Genomic DNA, 16125 nt, shown 5'->3' with positions numbered 1-16125 from the left:
TCAATCAATGTCCAGGCACTCAGCAAAGACCAGAGGGGGCGCAGCTGGGAAGCCCCACTCCACCCCAGCCTTCAGTCTCAGAACAGAAGTTCATATGTTTCGGACCAGGCCAGAGGTGACGAGGTGTCAAAAATCTGGGTCCTGGTCAACTCTGGGGGGCTCCTTAGCCACCCATTCACAGCTGGGCCATTTTCACCATGTTTGTGGTTAAATGCGAGCCCCAAGAGCTGAATCTTTCTGTGTTCCGTAAGTATTAGTCACCCCCAAACTGTGGGAATCTGTGGAAGCCAACTTCTTGGTGGCTATCAAACATGGCCAGGAGGCCAAGGTTCACAGCTGCGTCCCGCTCAGTCTCGGCTGTCCCAGGACAGCGATGTGGGGTCACCAGGCCTCCAGGGATGGCCCAGCAGGGGTTACTCACCCTCTCCAGGTCCTGCCGCAGGTGTGTGAACAGCTTTAGGCGGCGGTACAGGACATCTTGTTCCTGTTGGGCCAAATTGTCCACCTCATCCGTCTTGGGCGTCAGTAGTGGCTGGTTGGAGTTGGCTTTCCTCTTCAACTTCCAGTACTGGTAGATAAAGTCAACCAGGGACTCAGCCAGGTCCAGCCGCTCGGCCACCTCAGCCGGATCCACCAGTTCGTAGAAGTCTTCCTCCAGCTGCTGTAGCCGCTGCTTGCGCAGTGTCACCTTCTCCAGGTCCTCCCCGGCCTGGCTGGGCTCCACGGACTCCGATGGAGGCTCGCCCCTTGGGCCTCCATCACTGTGCTCCTGGCAGAATGACTTGAACTTGACCTCATCGTTGTCTGCTAATATAGTCCGCATTTCCAAGCTGTGGTCAAAGGCGCATGTGACGTGAAATGCTGTGACGCAGGAAGGCATGGAACACTGGAGAGGGACAAGAAGGATGGGGTCAGGTGTGAAGGGAAGCCCTCGGGGGTGGGGTGAGGAGAGAATGGGGGACTTCTCCCACAGATCCACTCAAGAGTGTAAAATCTGGGGACATTCTACATTACAGTTGCCAGTGGCTCACACCTCTCAATCTAGCTACTCAGGAGGCTGAGGTCAGAGAATCACGTTTTAAAAATTTTTATTTTATTTTTGTCGGTCATGGGGCTTGAACTCGGCCTGGGCACTGTCCCTGAGCTCTTCAGTTCAAGGCTGGTGCTCTACCCCTTGAGCCATAGCACTACTTCTGGTTTTCTGAGTGGTTTATTGGAGATAAAGAGTCTCATGACCTTTTCTGCCCAGGCTGGCTTTGAACCATGATGCTCAGATCTCAGCCTCCTGAGTAGCTAGGAGTACAGGCATGAGCCACCGGTGCATGGCAAGAATCACAGTTTGAAGCCCAGGCAGGAAAGTCCATGAGATCCTTACTTCCAATGAACCACAGAAAACCAGAAGTAGAGCTGTGGCTCAAAGTGGAAGAGCACTAGTCTTGAGCATAAGCACTCAGGGAACCCAGACCCTGAATTCAAGCCTCATAATCATCAAATAAACAATGGGGCTCCCAGCATCCTGCTTGGTTTGGAGAATTAGGGCAGATAGGATGGATCACCTGGAAAGGAAGAGAGCCTAGCACCATACAGCTGGGGGAAGCAATCAAGAGCCTGGGACAAGAAGCTTTTTTTGTTTGTTTGTTGGCTAAAGGGTGTTGCTATGTACCCCGGCTGGCTTCAAACCCACCGTCCTGTCTCAACCACAGGTGTGAGCCACCATGTGCCTGGATCAGAGCGAAGTTTTTATATGCCAAAAAAAAAAAAAGAGAGCTGAGTGCTGGTGGCTCACTCCTGTCATCCTAGCTACTCAGGAGGCTGAGATCTGAAGATCATAGTTCAAAGCCAGCTCGGGCAGGAAACTCTCTGAGACTCTTCTCTGCAATAAATCACTAGAAAACCAAAAGTGGCACTGTGGCTCAAGCGGTAGAGCACTCGCCTTGAGCTGAAGAGCGCAGGGAAAGTGCCCAGCCCAGAATTCAAGCCCCACGACCGACCGACCGACCGACCGACCGACCGACCGACCGACAGACAGACAGACAGACAGACAGACACACACACACACACACACACACACACACACAGAGAGGCTGGGATTAAAAAGCAGCAAAAGAAAGGTTGAGTGGGCATGGTAGGGTACAACTGTAATCCTAGCACTCCTGGGAGGCTGAGGGAAGATCATTTATCTATACAGCAGTTTGAAAAATAAATATATAAAAAGGACCACTGCTCTCGACTCCTGTAATATTATCTAGGGTGGGGGAATTTGGGGCCCATCTTTCTTCTACAAGGGCTACCAGCCTTGGATAAAGACTTTAGTGCCCAACATTAGGGGCCACAGATGCTGCCTACAGCCAGTCCCTCAGGGTTGTGTAAATGGATGGAGACACACCTGATGTTGCCATGACGATTCATCCAGGAGAGAGCAGAAGGACAATCTGCCTCTCTCATAGACCAAAGGCACCAGCATCCCTTGTCACTCTGTTAGCCATGTAAAGGCTCAGATCTATTCAACACAGACTCTATTGAAACCTCTGGCCTTGGGGACTCTTATGCATACCAGGATGTGGGAGTCACTCACAGGCAGATAGTGGTTGAGTCTCCAGTGGCAACGGTGGAGTGTGGTAATGTGCTATGGGTGCTGTTCCTGGCTGGCATGTTAGGGGGAGACAGACTACGTACCTGGATGCAGGTACCTGTGCACTCCTTGCACAGGCTGCAGGACAGGGCCCAGCGGCTGGCTGGAATATGTGAGATCTTGGTGATGGGCTCCATCTTCTCTGGGCAGCCGATGCTGACCTGGGCCAGGACACAGGGAATTCCATCAGTTCCCAGTCTGCCTCCAAGGTTCCCCAAGTGACAGTCTGTCTTTTTGTCCTTGGTCCAAAACCAGGACCTGATGCTTTTGCTTACTGGCTAACACTACCAATTGAGCTATGCCTCTAATCTTGAGACTGACCTGCTGAACCCAGGCTCTGGGCAGAGAGAGCAATGGCTGAACCCCCTAAATCCCCGGTTCTTCCAAATTCCAAAGCAGACGTATTTAAAGCCTAGGTCCTTCCTCACCAGCCCAGTGACTGGTGGGTGGGAATGCATGCAGTGTATGTAGATACCTGGAAGAGTGCCTGTGTGGGTCTCAGAGGAAAAGAGAGAGAGGAGGGTGTGGGGGGAGGGAGAGTTGGCTCAGTGGTAGAGCACTTGCCTTGCATGCATTGAGGCCCTGGGTTTGATTCCTCAGCACCACATAAGCAGAAAAAAGCCGGAAGTGGTGCTGTGGCTCAAGTGGTAGGGCCCTAGCCTTGAGCTGAAGGACAGCGCCCAGGCCCAGAGTTCAGACCCCTGCCAGAGAGAGAGAGAGAGAGAGAGAGGGGGAGAGAGAGAGAGAGAGGGAGGGAGAGAGGGAGAGAGGGAGAGAGAGAGAGAGAGAGAGGGAGGGAGAGAGGGAGAGAGGGAGAGAGAGAGAAACTGCATTGCATGGGTACACACATAGGATTTCCCTTCTATACCTCAGGCCTTTGTTAGTTTAATGGCACCTTTAGAGTTTTGTGATTTTTTTTTTCTTTTGTCAGTTGTGAGGCTTGAACTCTGGGCCTGAGCAACATCCCTCAGCTCTTCAGCTCAAGACTAGTGCTCTAACACTTGAGCCACAGTGCCACTTCCCATTTTCTGAGTGGTTTATTGGAGATAAGAGTCTCATGGACTTTCCTGCCTGGGCTGGCTTTGAACCACAATCCTCAGATCTCAACCTCCTGAGTAGCTAGGATGACAGGTGTGAGACACCGTGTCCAGCAACCTTTAGAGTTCTTGTAACTTGTTATTTTTCACTAAGCACCAAGAACAGGCCTCATGGCATCTCCTCTTGTGGGGTCTCTTTAGGGCTCTTCTGGCCAGTGGGAATAGACCTTTGCTAAGCTTCTCTTAAAGGGACTGTCCTGACATTGTGCTGAGTAAATTGGACCCCAGATCCAGGAAGCAGGCACAATGGCTTCCCTACAGCCCATACCAGAGGACAGAAGGAAGGGCCCCTTCCAAAGTGCTCTATGGTGGGCTCTCTGTTGGGTCACTGAGCTGTGCTCAGTCTAGGGAACACTGAGAGGCAGTTCCAGCTTTCAAGAGGGAGATGTGAGAGTAGGTACTATTGCTAATGCAGTAGTGGGTCGCAGCAGGTGACCTTTGGGCTAGGAGCCCGGGAATGGGGATGGGCTGCAATATGCAGCTTTCTAGTGAAGTTCAGTCATTAGTATTATTTTGGCTGGTCCTGGGGCTTGAATTCAGAACCTAGGTGTTATCCCTGAGCTTCTTTTTTTTGTCGGTGGTAGGGCTTAAACTCTGGGCCTGCGCGCTGTCCCTCAGCTCTTCAGCTCAAGGCAAGTGCTCTACCACTTGAGCCACAGAGTCACTTCTGGTTTTCTGAGTGGTTTATTGGAGATAAGAGTCTCTCAGAGTTTCCCATCTGGGCTGGCTTTGAACTGCGATCCTCAGATCTCAGCCTCCTGAGTAACTAGGATTACAGGCGTGAGCCACAGACACCTGGCTAATCCCTGAGCTTCTTTTGCTCCAAGTTAGTGCTTTAATCACTTGAGCCATAGCTCCATTTCTCACTTTTTTGGTAGTTGATTGGAGATTAAGTTTCACCAACTTTCCTGCCCAGGCTGGCTTCAAATTACAATCCTCAGATCTCAGCCTCGAGTAGCTAGGATTACACGTGTGAGCCATTGGTGGCCTGGCTTTTAAGAAAATGGTCTTGACTCACCCTATACATCCAGACTGTTGTCCCCAGCCTTCCCAGCTGACCTCAACCATGGGCCCACCCCTCCATCCCAGTCATTACCAGAAGAGCAAGCCCACTATCCAGCTTCCATTAGGCTGGGTGCCTAACTTTGGTTGAGATCAGCTGGGTTGTTTTAAACATGCAGCTCAAAACTGTGGTTTACATGGCCTCCTAACCTATGTCCCCTACCGTGGGCTGTCTGACTGTTATCCTTGGACCAACCTCCTGACCCTGCCATCACCCATTACCTCACCTACCCACAGAAACCACCCCTCAACAGTGCCTAAGTCCACCAAGTTTCCGTGGGCAGCTGCTGCCCCAGCTTCCCAGGCCTGTCACCCCAGATCTTTGCATTCTATTCTGGGCTTACCTGATACCCTGCCCACTTTCCCACATGCTAGCCCCTGGGCCTGCCCTCCCCACCCCAGCCCCATGCCTACCCACCTCAGGAATCCACAGGGCGCAGCTGACGTGCACCCACTTGGTCCCACTTCTAGTGGGCTTCAGGGCTCCTCCTCGCTTGGGGCAGAGCAGGCACTTTGGCTGGACTCCCAGGGCACACGTCCGGCACAGCCAGCTCCCCGTAGGCACCTTGAGGATCCCGTAGCATGCCTAGGGAGAGAGGGAGGTCATGACTTGGCTGAAAATGGTACCAGGCCCAGGCTATGGGTAAAGCAATGAAGACTCCAGCCTGGCAGGAAGACCCCTGGGGGGTGGGGGTTGTCATCCAAGGGCTCCTAGAGGGTTCTTTGTCTGAAATCCCTCCATTTCCCCTTCTTCTGGGAAAGGACTCAGGGATGCCCTCTGCTGGGAGGACACTCATTCTAGCCAACTAGCATGGATTTCAGGAGGATCCATAAACTGCACCTCTTAGGTGGAATATGAAAAATTGTCTCTAGGCTAGGTATTGTCAAGTCACACCTGTAATCCTAGCTACTCAGCAGGTGGAGATCACAGTTTGAAGCCATCCCAGGCAGGGAAACTGCACGAGACTCTTACTTCCAATCAACCACCACACAGCTGGAAGCAGAGCTCTGTGGATCAAGTATTAAAGTGCTAACCATGAGCAAAACAAAGTTCAGGGACAGCACCCAGGCCTTGGGTTCAAACCCCAGTATCAGAACGTAAAGAAATTGATTCGATGCCTTCTTGTAAGATCAAGGCCCAGAGCCTTCTTCTTTTTACAGTTCTATGAGCAGGGTTCTTTCTGGTCATGTTTAGGTTGGGAGGGATCAAGTGTGGCTGGGTGGAAGTAGGAAGTCAGAGCCAGCTTGGACTTCCCCAGAGTCTGGTGCAGCTGCAGTGTGAGCCTGAACGTCAGAGCCAGAGTGCATTCTTGGGTCCTAGCCAGGACTTCCAGAAACAGCCTGAAGATATCCAAGCCTTCTCTTATCTTGGGGAGTTCTGGATAAGTTGGTGATGGGGCTTGAACTTAGAACCTGGCTATTGTCTCTGAGGATTTTTTTTTGCCCAAGGTTAGCACTCTACCACTTGAGCCACAGCTCCAATCCTGAATTTCTGGTGGTTAACTAGAGATAGAGTCTCATGGACTTTCCTGCCTGGGCTGGCTTTGGAAAACCGTGATCCTCTCAGATCTTTGCCTCCTAAATAGCTAAGATTACAGATGTGAGCCACTGACACCCAGCTGTACCTATTTCCTAATAGCACTAATGGTAACAATGGCTCATAGTCTTGACTGTGTTAAGAACTCTAACAAGCAACTTAATCTTCTCAAACTCACTTTCCTTTTTCTGCAGTGCTGGTACTCTGGTGGTCTGTGAAACCCTACAATCACACACAGCCTGTCTGCAGTGTGGGGGGTCCCCTACCTGGTGGACACAGACGTTGCATTTGTCACAGAAGACCATCTCGTTGCCGTCCTCACCCTCAGGAGAGCGACACACATCACATACGACGTCCTCGTCGTACTCGATGCCCAGCCCCTCCTGTGTCTCAATGGCTCGTGTCATATTCTGGTGGCACAAGGTCTCCAGCTCCTCCAGCACACGCTCTAAAGTCAGCTCATCCAGCTCAGGTCTCTCTACAAGGAGGAAACAGGGTGTGGGGAGGAAAGATAGTATCAGTGTTAGAAAATCCAGCATCCCTTGAAGTCTGAAGAGGCCTTGGATCCTGGGGCTGCAGCAGGCAGAGAGAATGTCTCCAAAGGTTCACTCACCTACTGAGAGAACTAAGGAAAACTGGGCATAGGAGGGACTTTCTAGCAGAGGCCGGACCATCCACCTTGGCCTCTGATCTCACTGAAGATAGGCTGCCTAAGACCACATGGACAAATGTTGTGTTCAGAGAGCATGGAGTGTATGGAGTGGAGCTGGTTTAGATACACTCCTGCTATATCCCCTAGTGTTGGCTAGAATCTACTGCTGGAGCCTCAATAGGATGAAATGTTCCAAGAGTGGCTGAATACCAAAAAGCTAGGCTTTCCTGGGTGAGGCCAATTACTGGGCTCCAGACAGAAGAACCAGCCTCCCCCCACGCCCCACTGATTAGCTCCATCATATGCTCCTGTATTCTTTTATTTTCTTTTTGGTTGGCTGTGGGCTTGAACTCAGGGCCTGGGTGCTGTCCCTGAGCTTTTTCATTCAAGACTAGCGCTCTAGCACTTGAGCCACAGAGCCACTTCCAGTTTTCTGGTGACTAATTGGGGGTAAGAGTCTAAGAGTCTCACATTTTCCTGCCTGGGCTACCTTCAAACTACAATCCTCAGATCTCAGCCTCCTGTGTAGCTAGGATTACAGCCATGAGCCACCAGTATCTGGCTTCCTTATTCTTTTTTTTTTTTTTTGTCAGTTGTGAGGCTTGAACTCTGGACTTGGGCGCTGTCCCTGCACAGCTCAAGGCGAGCGCTCTACTGCTTGAGCCACAGTGCCACTTCCGGTTTGTCTAGTGGTTTATTGGAGATAAGAGTCTCACGGACTTTCCTGCCTGGGCTGGCTTTGAACCGTGATCCTCAGATCTCAGCCTCTTCAGTAGCTAGGATTACAGGCGTGAGCCACTGGCGCCCAGCTCCCTTATTCTTTTATTTGCCCATTCTGAGGTTTGGACTCAGGGCCTCGGGATTGCTTGGGTGGTGCTCTACCACTTGAGTCACACCTCTAGTCTGGTTTTTGCTGGTTATTTCAGAGATGACAGTTTTAAGGATTTTTCTGTCCAGGCTGGATCTGAACCTCAGTTCTCTGGCTCAGCCTCCTGACTAGCTAGGATTTTAGGAATAAGTTATCAGCATCTGGAAAGCTCATTCTTATTCTTCATGTGACATGCCATCATGCCCCTCAAACTCCGTGAATACCTATCATTGCTTCCAGCTGATGGCTGCAGAAGCTTCAGATAAAGAACCAAAACTATAGCCATTGGAGAGCAGCAGGACCCTCACCCTGTCTGGGCCACTGTCTTTCAGGAGGGGATGAATGTGAGGCTAGAAAGAAAATGCCAACCCCCTGTCCCAGCCCCATTCCTGGCACAGTGGACCACCTACCCATCAACTTGAGCTCTGAGTTGAGGATTTCCAGCCAATAGACATCGATCTCATCCAGGTCATAGCGGCTAGTCCAGGCAGGCTGGGAGCCCTCACCAAGTGCAGAGTTGCTTGAGGATGTAGAGGGGCCTTCCAAGGGCGGGAGGAGCCTGAGAAATCAAGAGAGAGTGTTGTAGAGCAAGGGGCATTAGCCTGCTCCTCCATCAGCCTGGAGAATCCAGTGAGTTGGTGGACCAACTCACTATTAATTGTGGGGCTTGAACTCAGGGCCTGGGCGCTGTCCTTGAGCTTTTTGCTCAAGGTTAGTTGCTCTACCACTTTGAGACCCAGCACCACTTCTGGTTTTCTGGTGGTTAATTGGGGATAAGAGTGTCATGGCCTTTCCTGCCTGGGCTGGCATCAGATCATGAGCCTTAGATCTCAGCCTCCTGAGTAGCTAGGATTACAGGCGTGAGCCACCAGCACCTGGCTGAGCTGAGATTTTTTTTAAATTTATTATCTTTAACTAGTTGTACAAAGAAGTGCCCATTCTACAAAACAGTATATGAATACAAGGTGTTTGACAACATTGTCACCCATCGCTCCTAACCCATCCCTTCTCTCACTTTCTTTTCTTCTTTTTTAAACAAATTGTGATTAGGTGACTATATAAATTTCACAGATTTTACAGTAGTGTGGGATAGTGACACTTAGTTAAAAGTCACAAACACCTTTTAACCTTCACAAGGCAAATTGTCATTATCATCGTCTATAAAGTCTGTAGAATTCTATTAGCTTTGACAATACAATTACTTCTTCCACATCAGGTGATATTTACATTTCTTTCCTTTTGCTGTTCCCTCTTTCCCTCTCATTCCTCCCTTCCCATTACTGTCTTTGAGTTGCTTAGTTCATTTTCATCTATGTCCAGGGCAGCTGACGGGCTCCTCTGTTGTATGTTTTCCCATTTCCCACTGATTCTGTCTTCCTCCTGGTGTCCCTCCGTTGAGCTCATATATATACCATACATGTGGTCAGAAACATGGAGTCATTTAGCAATGATATGACAAAATGAGTGATGAGTACCAGTCCTTTGTTTCTCAAGTCCGTTTACTTTGTCATATCTCTGCATTTTGGCTTTAGCATCCACATATTAGGGAGAATATGTGTCGTTTGTCTCTCTGCTCTTGGCTTACCTTGTGAGCTGAGATATTTTTTTTTATCGTTCATGGGGCTTGAACTCTGGGCCTGAGCACTGTCCCTCCACTCTTCAGCTCAAGGTGAGTGCTCTACCACTTGAGTCACAGTGCCACTTTTGGTTTTCTGGTGGTTCATTGGAGATAAGAGGTTCACAGCTTTTCCTGCCCAGGCTGACTTTGAACCGTGATCCTCAGATCTCAGCCTCCTGAGTAGCTAGGATTAAGGCGTGAGCCACTGGCACCTGGCAGTGAACTGAGATGTTAATGCCCAGTAGTGCTCACTCTCTTCTCTCCCCTTTCTCCTTCCTCCATTATCTGCCCACCATATAGATCAGATGACTGCGGGTTACACAGGATGAAGAAAACCCAAAAGGCTGTGCAGAAAAGACTGACCTACAGCTTTGGTTCACCATACCCACATCTACCCTGCTCAGCCAGAGCCAATTCCACTCTCCTCGCCTAAAAAACCTAGAGGGATAGAGCCAGGTATGTTTCAGGACTTTAAGTCCCTTTGTTCTTAAAGCCTGAAAACACCAAGGTCTTCAATAAAATTGACTCTAGGCCAGGCACTGGGTGACTCATGCCTGTAATCCTAGCTACTCAAGAGGCTGAGTTCTGAGGATTAAGGTTTGAAGCCAGCCTGGGCAGGAAAGTCTGCGAGACTCTTATCTCTAAACGAACTACTCAGGGGCTGGGAAGGTGGCTCAGTGGTAGAGTGCTTGCCTTGAATGCATGAGGCCCTGGGTTCGATTCCTCAGTACCACATAAGCAGAAAAAGCTGGAAGTGGTACTGTGGCTCAAGTGTTAGAGCTAGCCTTGAGCTGAAGAGCTGAGGGGCAGTGCCCAGGCCCAGAGTTCAGGCCCCACGACCAACCAAAAAATAAATAAATAAAAATAAATGAACTACTCAGAAAAAGCTGGAAGTGGTGTTGTGACTCAAGTGGTAGAATGTTAGCCTTGAGCAAAAGAAGTTCAGGAGAGTGCCCAGGCTCTGAGGTCAAGCCCCAGGACTGCTCCCCACGAAAGGAAAAACTGAGTCCAGCTGTCCTCTGGCATCAGAAGGACAGATGGTTTCACCATCACTACACACATACCTGGCTCTTTCTCAGACAGGTTCACAAGCAGCAAGTCGGAGGCCAAGCTAGTTCTCTGCAAACAAATATGCACCTGCTACCAGCCCCAGATCACCTGGGAGCTCAACTCTCCTTCAGTTCTTGGGGTCCCTGAGGCCCCTTGGTAGGGCTCTGACTGCAGGTGTAGACCAAAGCCCACCTCTGCCACTGAAAGGCTCTGTGTCCTCACAAAAATGAGCTAATAACATACATACCTTATGAGAGCTGATTAGATTGTCAGGATTTATGAAGGTAACCTTTAATAAACACAGTGTGTGTGTATGTGTGTGTGTGTTGGAATGAAAGTGCTTTGGGATCTCTACCTAACACCTCCTGAAATGGAAAGAGGATATTTTTCCCCCCTGGGCAGGGTGAGTGTCCCATCTATGCAGCTGTGTGCTGCTTCTCAAATCCTGACACCAGTTTAAAATGCCAGCTCTTTCCATACCCCCGCCCTTTGGTTGCCATGGTTATTGCCTGGAGCCTGGCCTCCATCTGGCCAGCCTGCCAGGCCTGAGAGGCCCCCCTCACTTGCCTGGGAGGCCTCCTGGGGTCGAAGGCAGGGCTGCCAGGGGCTGTGACTCAGCGTAGGATGTGCAGGGGAGGGCAGGGCCTGAGATGGCACGGAGACATGACCGAGCTGTGTGTGAGGAGGGCGCAGGCTCCAGGAAATACCCCATGTCAGCACGGGGACAGGAAGGAGGCAAGGCGCAGGGAAGCAGGGGCCCAAAGCAGAGAGAGGGAAAGGCCTCTTTGCAAGAAGGGAGGCTTTGAGGAGGTTGAGTGGGTAAAGGAGAAATGGAAAGGACCCCCAACAAGAGGAGCATATAAAGAGGTCCTTAATGAATGATGGTGGGCTGTTCCCACAAAGCAGGCCATTCCAAACGAAGCAATATTAACTCTCAGTCCAACCAGTGCAGTTGCAAACTGTCACTTCTTTTTCTTTTTTTAAAGCACAGCCTCATAAATTTGTCACAGCCTGGCTTATGGGTGCCCTAAGCATATGCTTAGTCAGAGTTTGGGGCACTCTTTGTCCAAAGGGTCACCTACCAATATAACACCAACCACTCCTGGCTTGCCTGCCAGCTGCCAGCTTGCTACACCCCTGGGAACCAAGATCCAGGTCTTCCCTCTGAGGAAGCAGGGTTCAGAGCTGCCTTACAAACCAGAAAAGGCACTGCCTGTGTTTCTTGGGGTTTCCAACTATGAGCTGCCTGCCCTGATTGGTCCCTGGAAGGCTTACCAGGGTAGGACATAGTTGTAGATCTACCTCTCAGCCAGCACCCCTGAGCTTTTAGCAAGCAGAAGCTGGGCCGAGATCTAAGGGGAGGGAGGGATTTCTATTCAAGAGGAGCAAACAGATATCAGAGGTTCATTTTTGCCCTGGGCTGAGTCTTCTGGCCACATTGAGCAGGGGCATTCATCCAGAGAGCTTTGAGACCAGGAGATGGGTAAATGTGTCCAAAGGCTGGGAAGGAAGCAAGAGACTGGGACTGTAGCATTCAGGCCCATCATTCTTGCTATGGGCTTCACAGGGACAACCCAAGGTTTATTCTTGTGGCCTGTGATTTCCTGGCCCCAGCAGCACCCCCAGGCCCCCTGTGGGCTCTGCAGGAAACTCCCCAGAATTTCCCGACTTCCTCTCATCTAGCCAATCTGAGTAGTCTGTAAGGCAAGGAAGATCATTCAGTGAGGATATGAACACCAACGGCTGTAGCACAAAGCCAGTAGTCCAGGCAGGAAAGTCTGTGCGATTCTTATCGCCAACAAGCCAGCAAAAAGCTGTGGCTCAAGTGGTACAATGTCAGCTTGGGGTGAAAAAGCCAAGCAAGAGTGTGAGGCTCTGAGTTCAAGCCCCAGTTCTGGTATGAAACAAAAAGAGGCTCAGCACAGCAAAGCCTTAGGCACAAACCCTCCAATCCATGGTGATTATGGCTGCCCAGGTTTCCAGGGAGACAGAGGGGCTGGGCTGGGGGAGATAGCGAAGGGGCTGGGAAGAGCAGGGAGAACTCTCTAAGAGGATCCCTGTCCCTGCCCCAGGCTATTCTCTCCAAAGCTCAGACAGGCTGCGAGTGCCTGGCTCATGTCAGCCCAGCTCAGCCATGTGTATGCTGGGAATGCACCTCATAAAGCCAAGGCAATGCAGACACGTGTTCCCCTCCTGATGTCAACAGATAAAGTACCCGTCGGGCAGACCAAAGCCAAGCTACTGGTGTGGAAGCATCTGTAATTCATTACCCAGGCCAGCGGATGTTTCCAGAACCACCTGATATTGGCATCAAGTAGAAAAGACAGATCTGATTAGAACCTGCTTCTCTGCCTAGCAGATGGCCTGCCCCGCCCCACCATCCTGGACACACATGGGGACAACATGCCATGGGTGTTCTCATTTAATCCTCACCGCTATATCCTCCAGCAGGTACTGGCATTATCTCTATCTTACAGAAGAGGAAACTAGTTCAAAGAGGTCTAATCACAGGTCTTTGGTCTGACAAGGAAGTTTACCCATGATGCAGAAGGGGATACAGAGAATTAAAAATCTTCCATGCAGGCTGGGCACTGATGGCTCATGCTTGTAATCCTAGCTACTCAAGAGGCTGAGATCTGAGGATCACAGTTCCATGCTAACCCAGGCGGAAAAGCCCATGAAACTCTTATTTCCAATTAACCACCAGAAAACTGGAAGTGGTCCTGTGGCTCAAGTGGTAGAGCACTGGCCTTGAGCAAAAAGAGCTTAGGGACAGTGCTCAGGCCCTGAGTTCAAGCCCCATGACCACTACCACCAGCAAAAAAGTCTTCCATTCTTTCTCACATTGAGCATGTATCTCCAAGCTTACTAGTCAGGCCAGGGTTCCTCTGACTCCCAGAAGGCCCCACGCAAGTGTCACTGGCACTCAGCCCTCAGGAGTTACTGTGCCACAGCGCACCTGGGCGGGGCCACAACACCTGTGATCCATACCCAGCACAGGGCTGGCACTAAGCCGTTTGTGTGGCACATACAAACCAGTCATAAAGCTGATCGCCAGGAAGGGATGGTGCCAATGTCAAGAGAAGGGACAGCTGTGCTACACGGGCTCAAGGATAACCATGCGGCTGCCAAGGCTGGGAAGGGCCTGCCAATAACCCAAGCTGCCCAGCTTAAGCAGGCTGATGGTGAGAGGGGGGACACCAGGCCTCTTTGCCTGAGGGGTCCCCAGGGTGCTGAGAGAAGCACATAGCACTGTATCTAGAGGCAAAAGCCACATGGTTATGTCCTGCCAACAGCTTCCAGAAGTCTCTCTACCCCTTAGACCAGCAGGCTTTGCAGTCCATTGAGGACTTCCTTTCTGACTCAGTCCTACAGTCAACTCAGAGGTTGGTCTACTAGCAACAATTTCCAAAGCATCTACTGTGTGGGCATCTGGCTCCCCCTCTTTAGACCCTCTTAGAGGGTCCTTTATAAGAAATGAAAAGCTGGGCAATGGTGATTCATGCTTAGAATTCTAGCTATCAGGAGGCTGAGATATGAGGGCTGCTGTTCAAAGCCAGCCTGGGCAGGAAAGTCTATGAGACTCTTTATCTCCAATAAATTACAGAAGAAAAAAAAAAGCAGGAAGTGGCACTGTGGCACAAGTGGTAAAGTGCTAGCCTTGAGCAAAAGAAGCTCAGGAACAATGCGCTGGCCCTGAGTTCAAGCTCCAGGACTGGCAAAAAGACAAAAAGAAAAAAGACAAATGAAGATCCAAGGATGGAGGTGCACTCAGCCCCCTTCCATGTCCTCTGCCTCAACAGCCCCCCCCCCCCCCCCGCCCCAGCCTGGTGATCTGGCTCACCTCACCACAGGCTCTGGAATAGCTTCGGCCCCAGCAGGAACCTGCACACCTTTCTCCCATTCCTGTCGCCATGGGTCCGCCAGGATGTAATAATCATCTGGGCTGAGCTGGTATGAATCTGGGATCTTCATAGCTGTAATCAAGTCGGTCCGGAAAACCTGGCAGGGGAGAGAGGGGCAGGAATGGAGTCAGGGTGACCTGCTCCACAGGCCAGCGAAGAGGCAGAGAAACACAACGGAAGTGAGCCTTCTGCCTGCTCTCTTATAAATACAACAAACGCAGTAAGAATAATGCGAGCAGGGCACCAGCGGCTCATACCTGTAATCCTAGCTACTCAGGATGCTAAGATCTGAGGATTGCTCTTCAAAACTAGCCCAAGCAGGAAAGTCCATGAGGCTCTTATTTCCAATTAACTAGCAAAAAGCCAGAAGTAGAGCTGTGGCTCAGGTGGTAGAGCACTCAGCCTTGAGCAAAAAAGCTAAAGGATACTACCCAAGCCCCAAGTTCAAGTGTTAGTATTGGCACTGGCATATATATACACACATACACTCTAAAAATTGTGACAAACTTAATTCATGTTGTTTTGACTCACTGAAGTACAAGTTACAAGAAGAGAGAGATGGGATGGGAAGGTGGCTCAGTGGTAGAATGCTTGCCTTGCATGCATGAGGCCCTGGGTTCAATTCCTCAGCACCACATAAGCAGAAAGAGCCAGAAGTGGCGCTGTGGCTCAAATGATAGAGTGCTAGCCTTGAGCTGAAGAGTTGAGGGATAGTGCCTAGGTCCAGAGTTCAAGCCCCACGACTGACAAAAAAGGAGAAGGAGAAAAGAGAAGGAGAAGAAGAGAGAGATGGAAATGGACCTAAGAGAGAAGGGTAGGGGCTGGCGGAGAAAAAAAAAAAAGCAGCAGCAAAAAGACAAAAAAAAAAAAAAATCAAAGGGCAGAAAGGCTTCTGAGAATGTAATACTAACAGTATGTGACTGTTCAGGGAATCACTAGGGGAAGTTTAAATCGTGTTATGGATTCACACCAGATAAATCTTAATGCTGGGGTGTGGGGGAGGGGCGTTGGCCTTCCCCAGACTCCCAAGATTCAGCACTAACGTCTGCCATCAGGGGGCGTCGTTACTGACTGTGTGCAACCTGCTGGAACCCAGGACCATGTGGGAAGCAGCTGAATGGGTGCACCGGGTGGGCCTAGAGGCAGCAACCTGCAGAATCTAATTACTGTCTGCCTCTAGCTGGGGAAGGCCCTGGCTTGAAAAAGGTCAAGTTTCTTGAAGACTCTATTTGCCAATATAATTTAATTGTTAAGACTAACACCCTAACATTTAATTAGGGTGCCAGTGTGAAAAAAATTAAAATCAGATTACGATTAAATGTTAATTAAACAGAAGATGGAATGTGGTGAAGATTTCACAGCCCTGATAATTTGCATATGTTATTAGCAAGCAGTAAGACGGCTAATGGGAGAGTGTAAACTCAAGCAACCCACACTCTTAGGCACCGCGTGCTTTTGGGGGTGTTTATAAAAGCAGCTGCCTTTGCTGACAGAGACCTCTTCTCACAGAGGCCTCTGGAGATTCTGCCATAACCAGCAGAGCAAGGGACAATATTAGTGCCCTAGGGGTACTCAGCACAGAATTTGGCAAACCTAGGATCTAAGCTGACCCCCAAAAGTGATTTAGGATGGTTGCTCTGAGTTGGAGTTTGTCTACCTGAGACAAAGCTGTTAGCTAACCTTCTATGAGCACCTAGAGGATAC

The 16125-nt window shown here is 50.2% G+C and overlaps 1 protein-coding gene across 4 annotated transcripts in view; it reads right to left on the bottom strand.

The window, feature by feature from the left end:
• Jade2 (jade family PHD finger 2) overlaps window positions 1–16125 on the bottom strand; it is a 49073-nt gene that overhangs the window by 13012 nt on the left and 19936 nt on the right. For all 4 annotated transcript variants that reach the window (XM_069993780.1, XM_069993778.1, XM_069993777.1 and 1 more), the window contains exons 5-10: window positions 14361–14518; window positions 8259–8407; window positions 6595–6806; window positions 5210–5377; window positions 2677–2793; window positions 422–886 (exon numbers count right to left, since the gene is read on the bottom strand). In XM_069993780.1, the coding sequence (XP_069849881.1) occupies window positions 422–886; window positions 2677–2793; window positions 5210–5377; window positions 6595–6806; window positions 8259–8407; window positions 14361–14518 (1269 nt within the window). The remainder of the gene's footprint in view (window positions 1–421; window positions 887–2676; window positions 2794–5209; window positions 5378–6594; window positions 6807–8258; window positions 8408–14360; window positions 14519–16125) is intronic.

This window comes from Dipodomys merriami, unplaced genomic scaffold (assembly GCF_024711535.1).
Source record: "Dipodomys merriami isolate MVZ:Mamm:240054 unplaced genomic scaffold, mDipMer1.0.p SCAF_44, whole genome shotgun sequence".
Classification (NCBI taxonomy): Eukaryota; Metazoa; Chordata; class Mammalia; order Rodentia; family Heteromyidae; genus Dipodomys; species Dipodomys merriami.
Note: the sequence above shows the minus strand (reverse complement) of the source record. Positions and strands in the feature narration are given on the sequence as shown.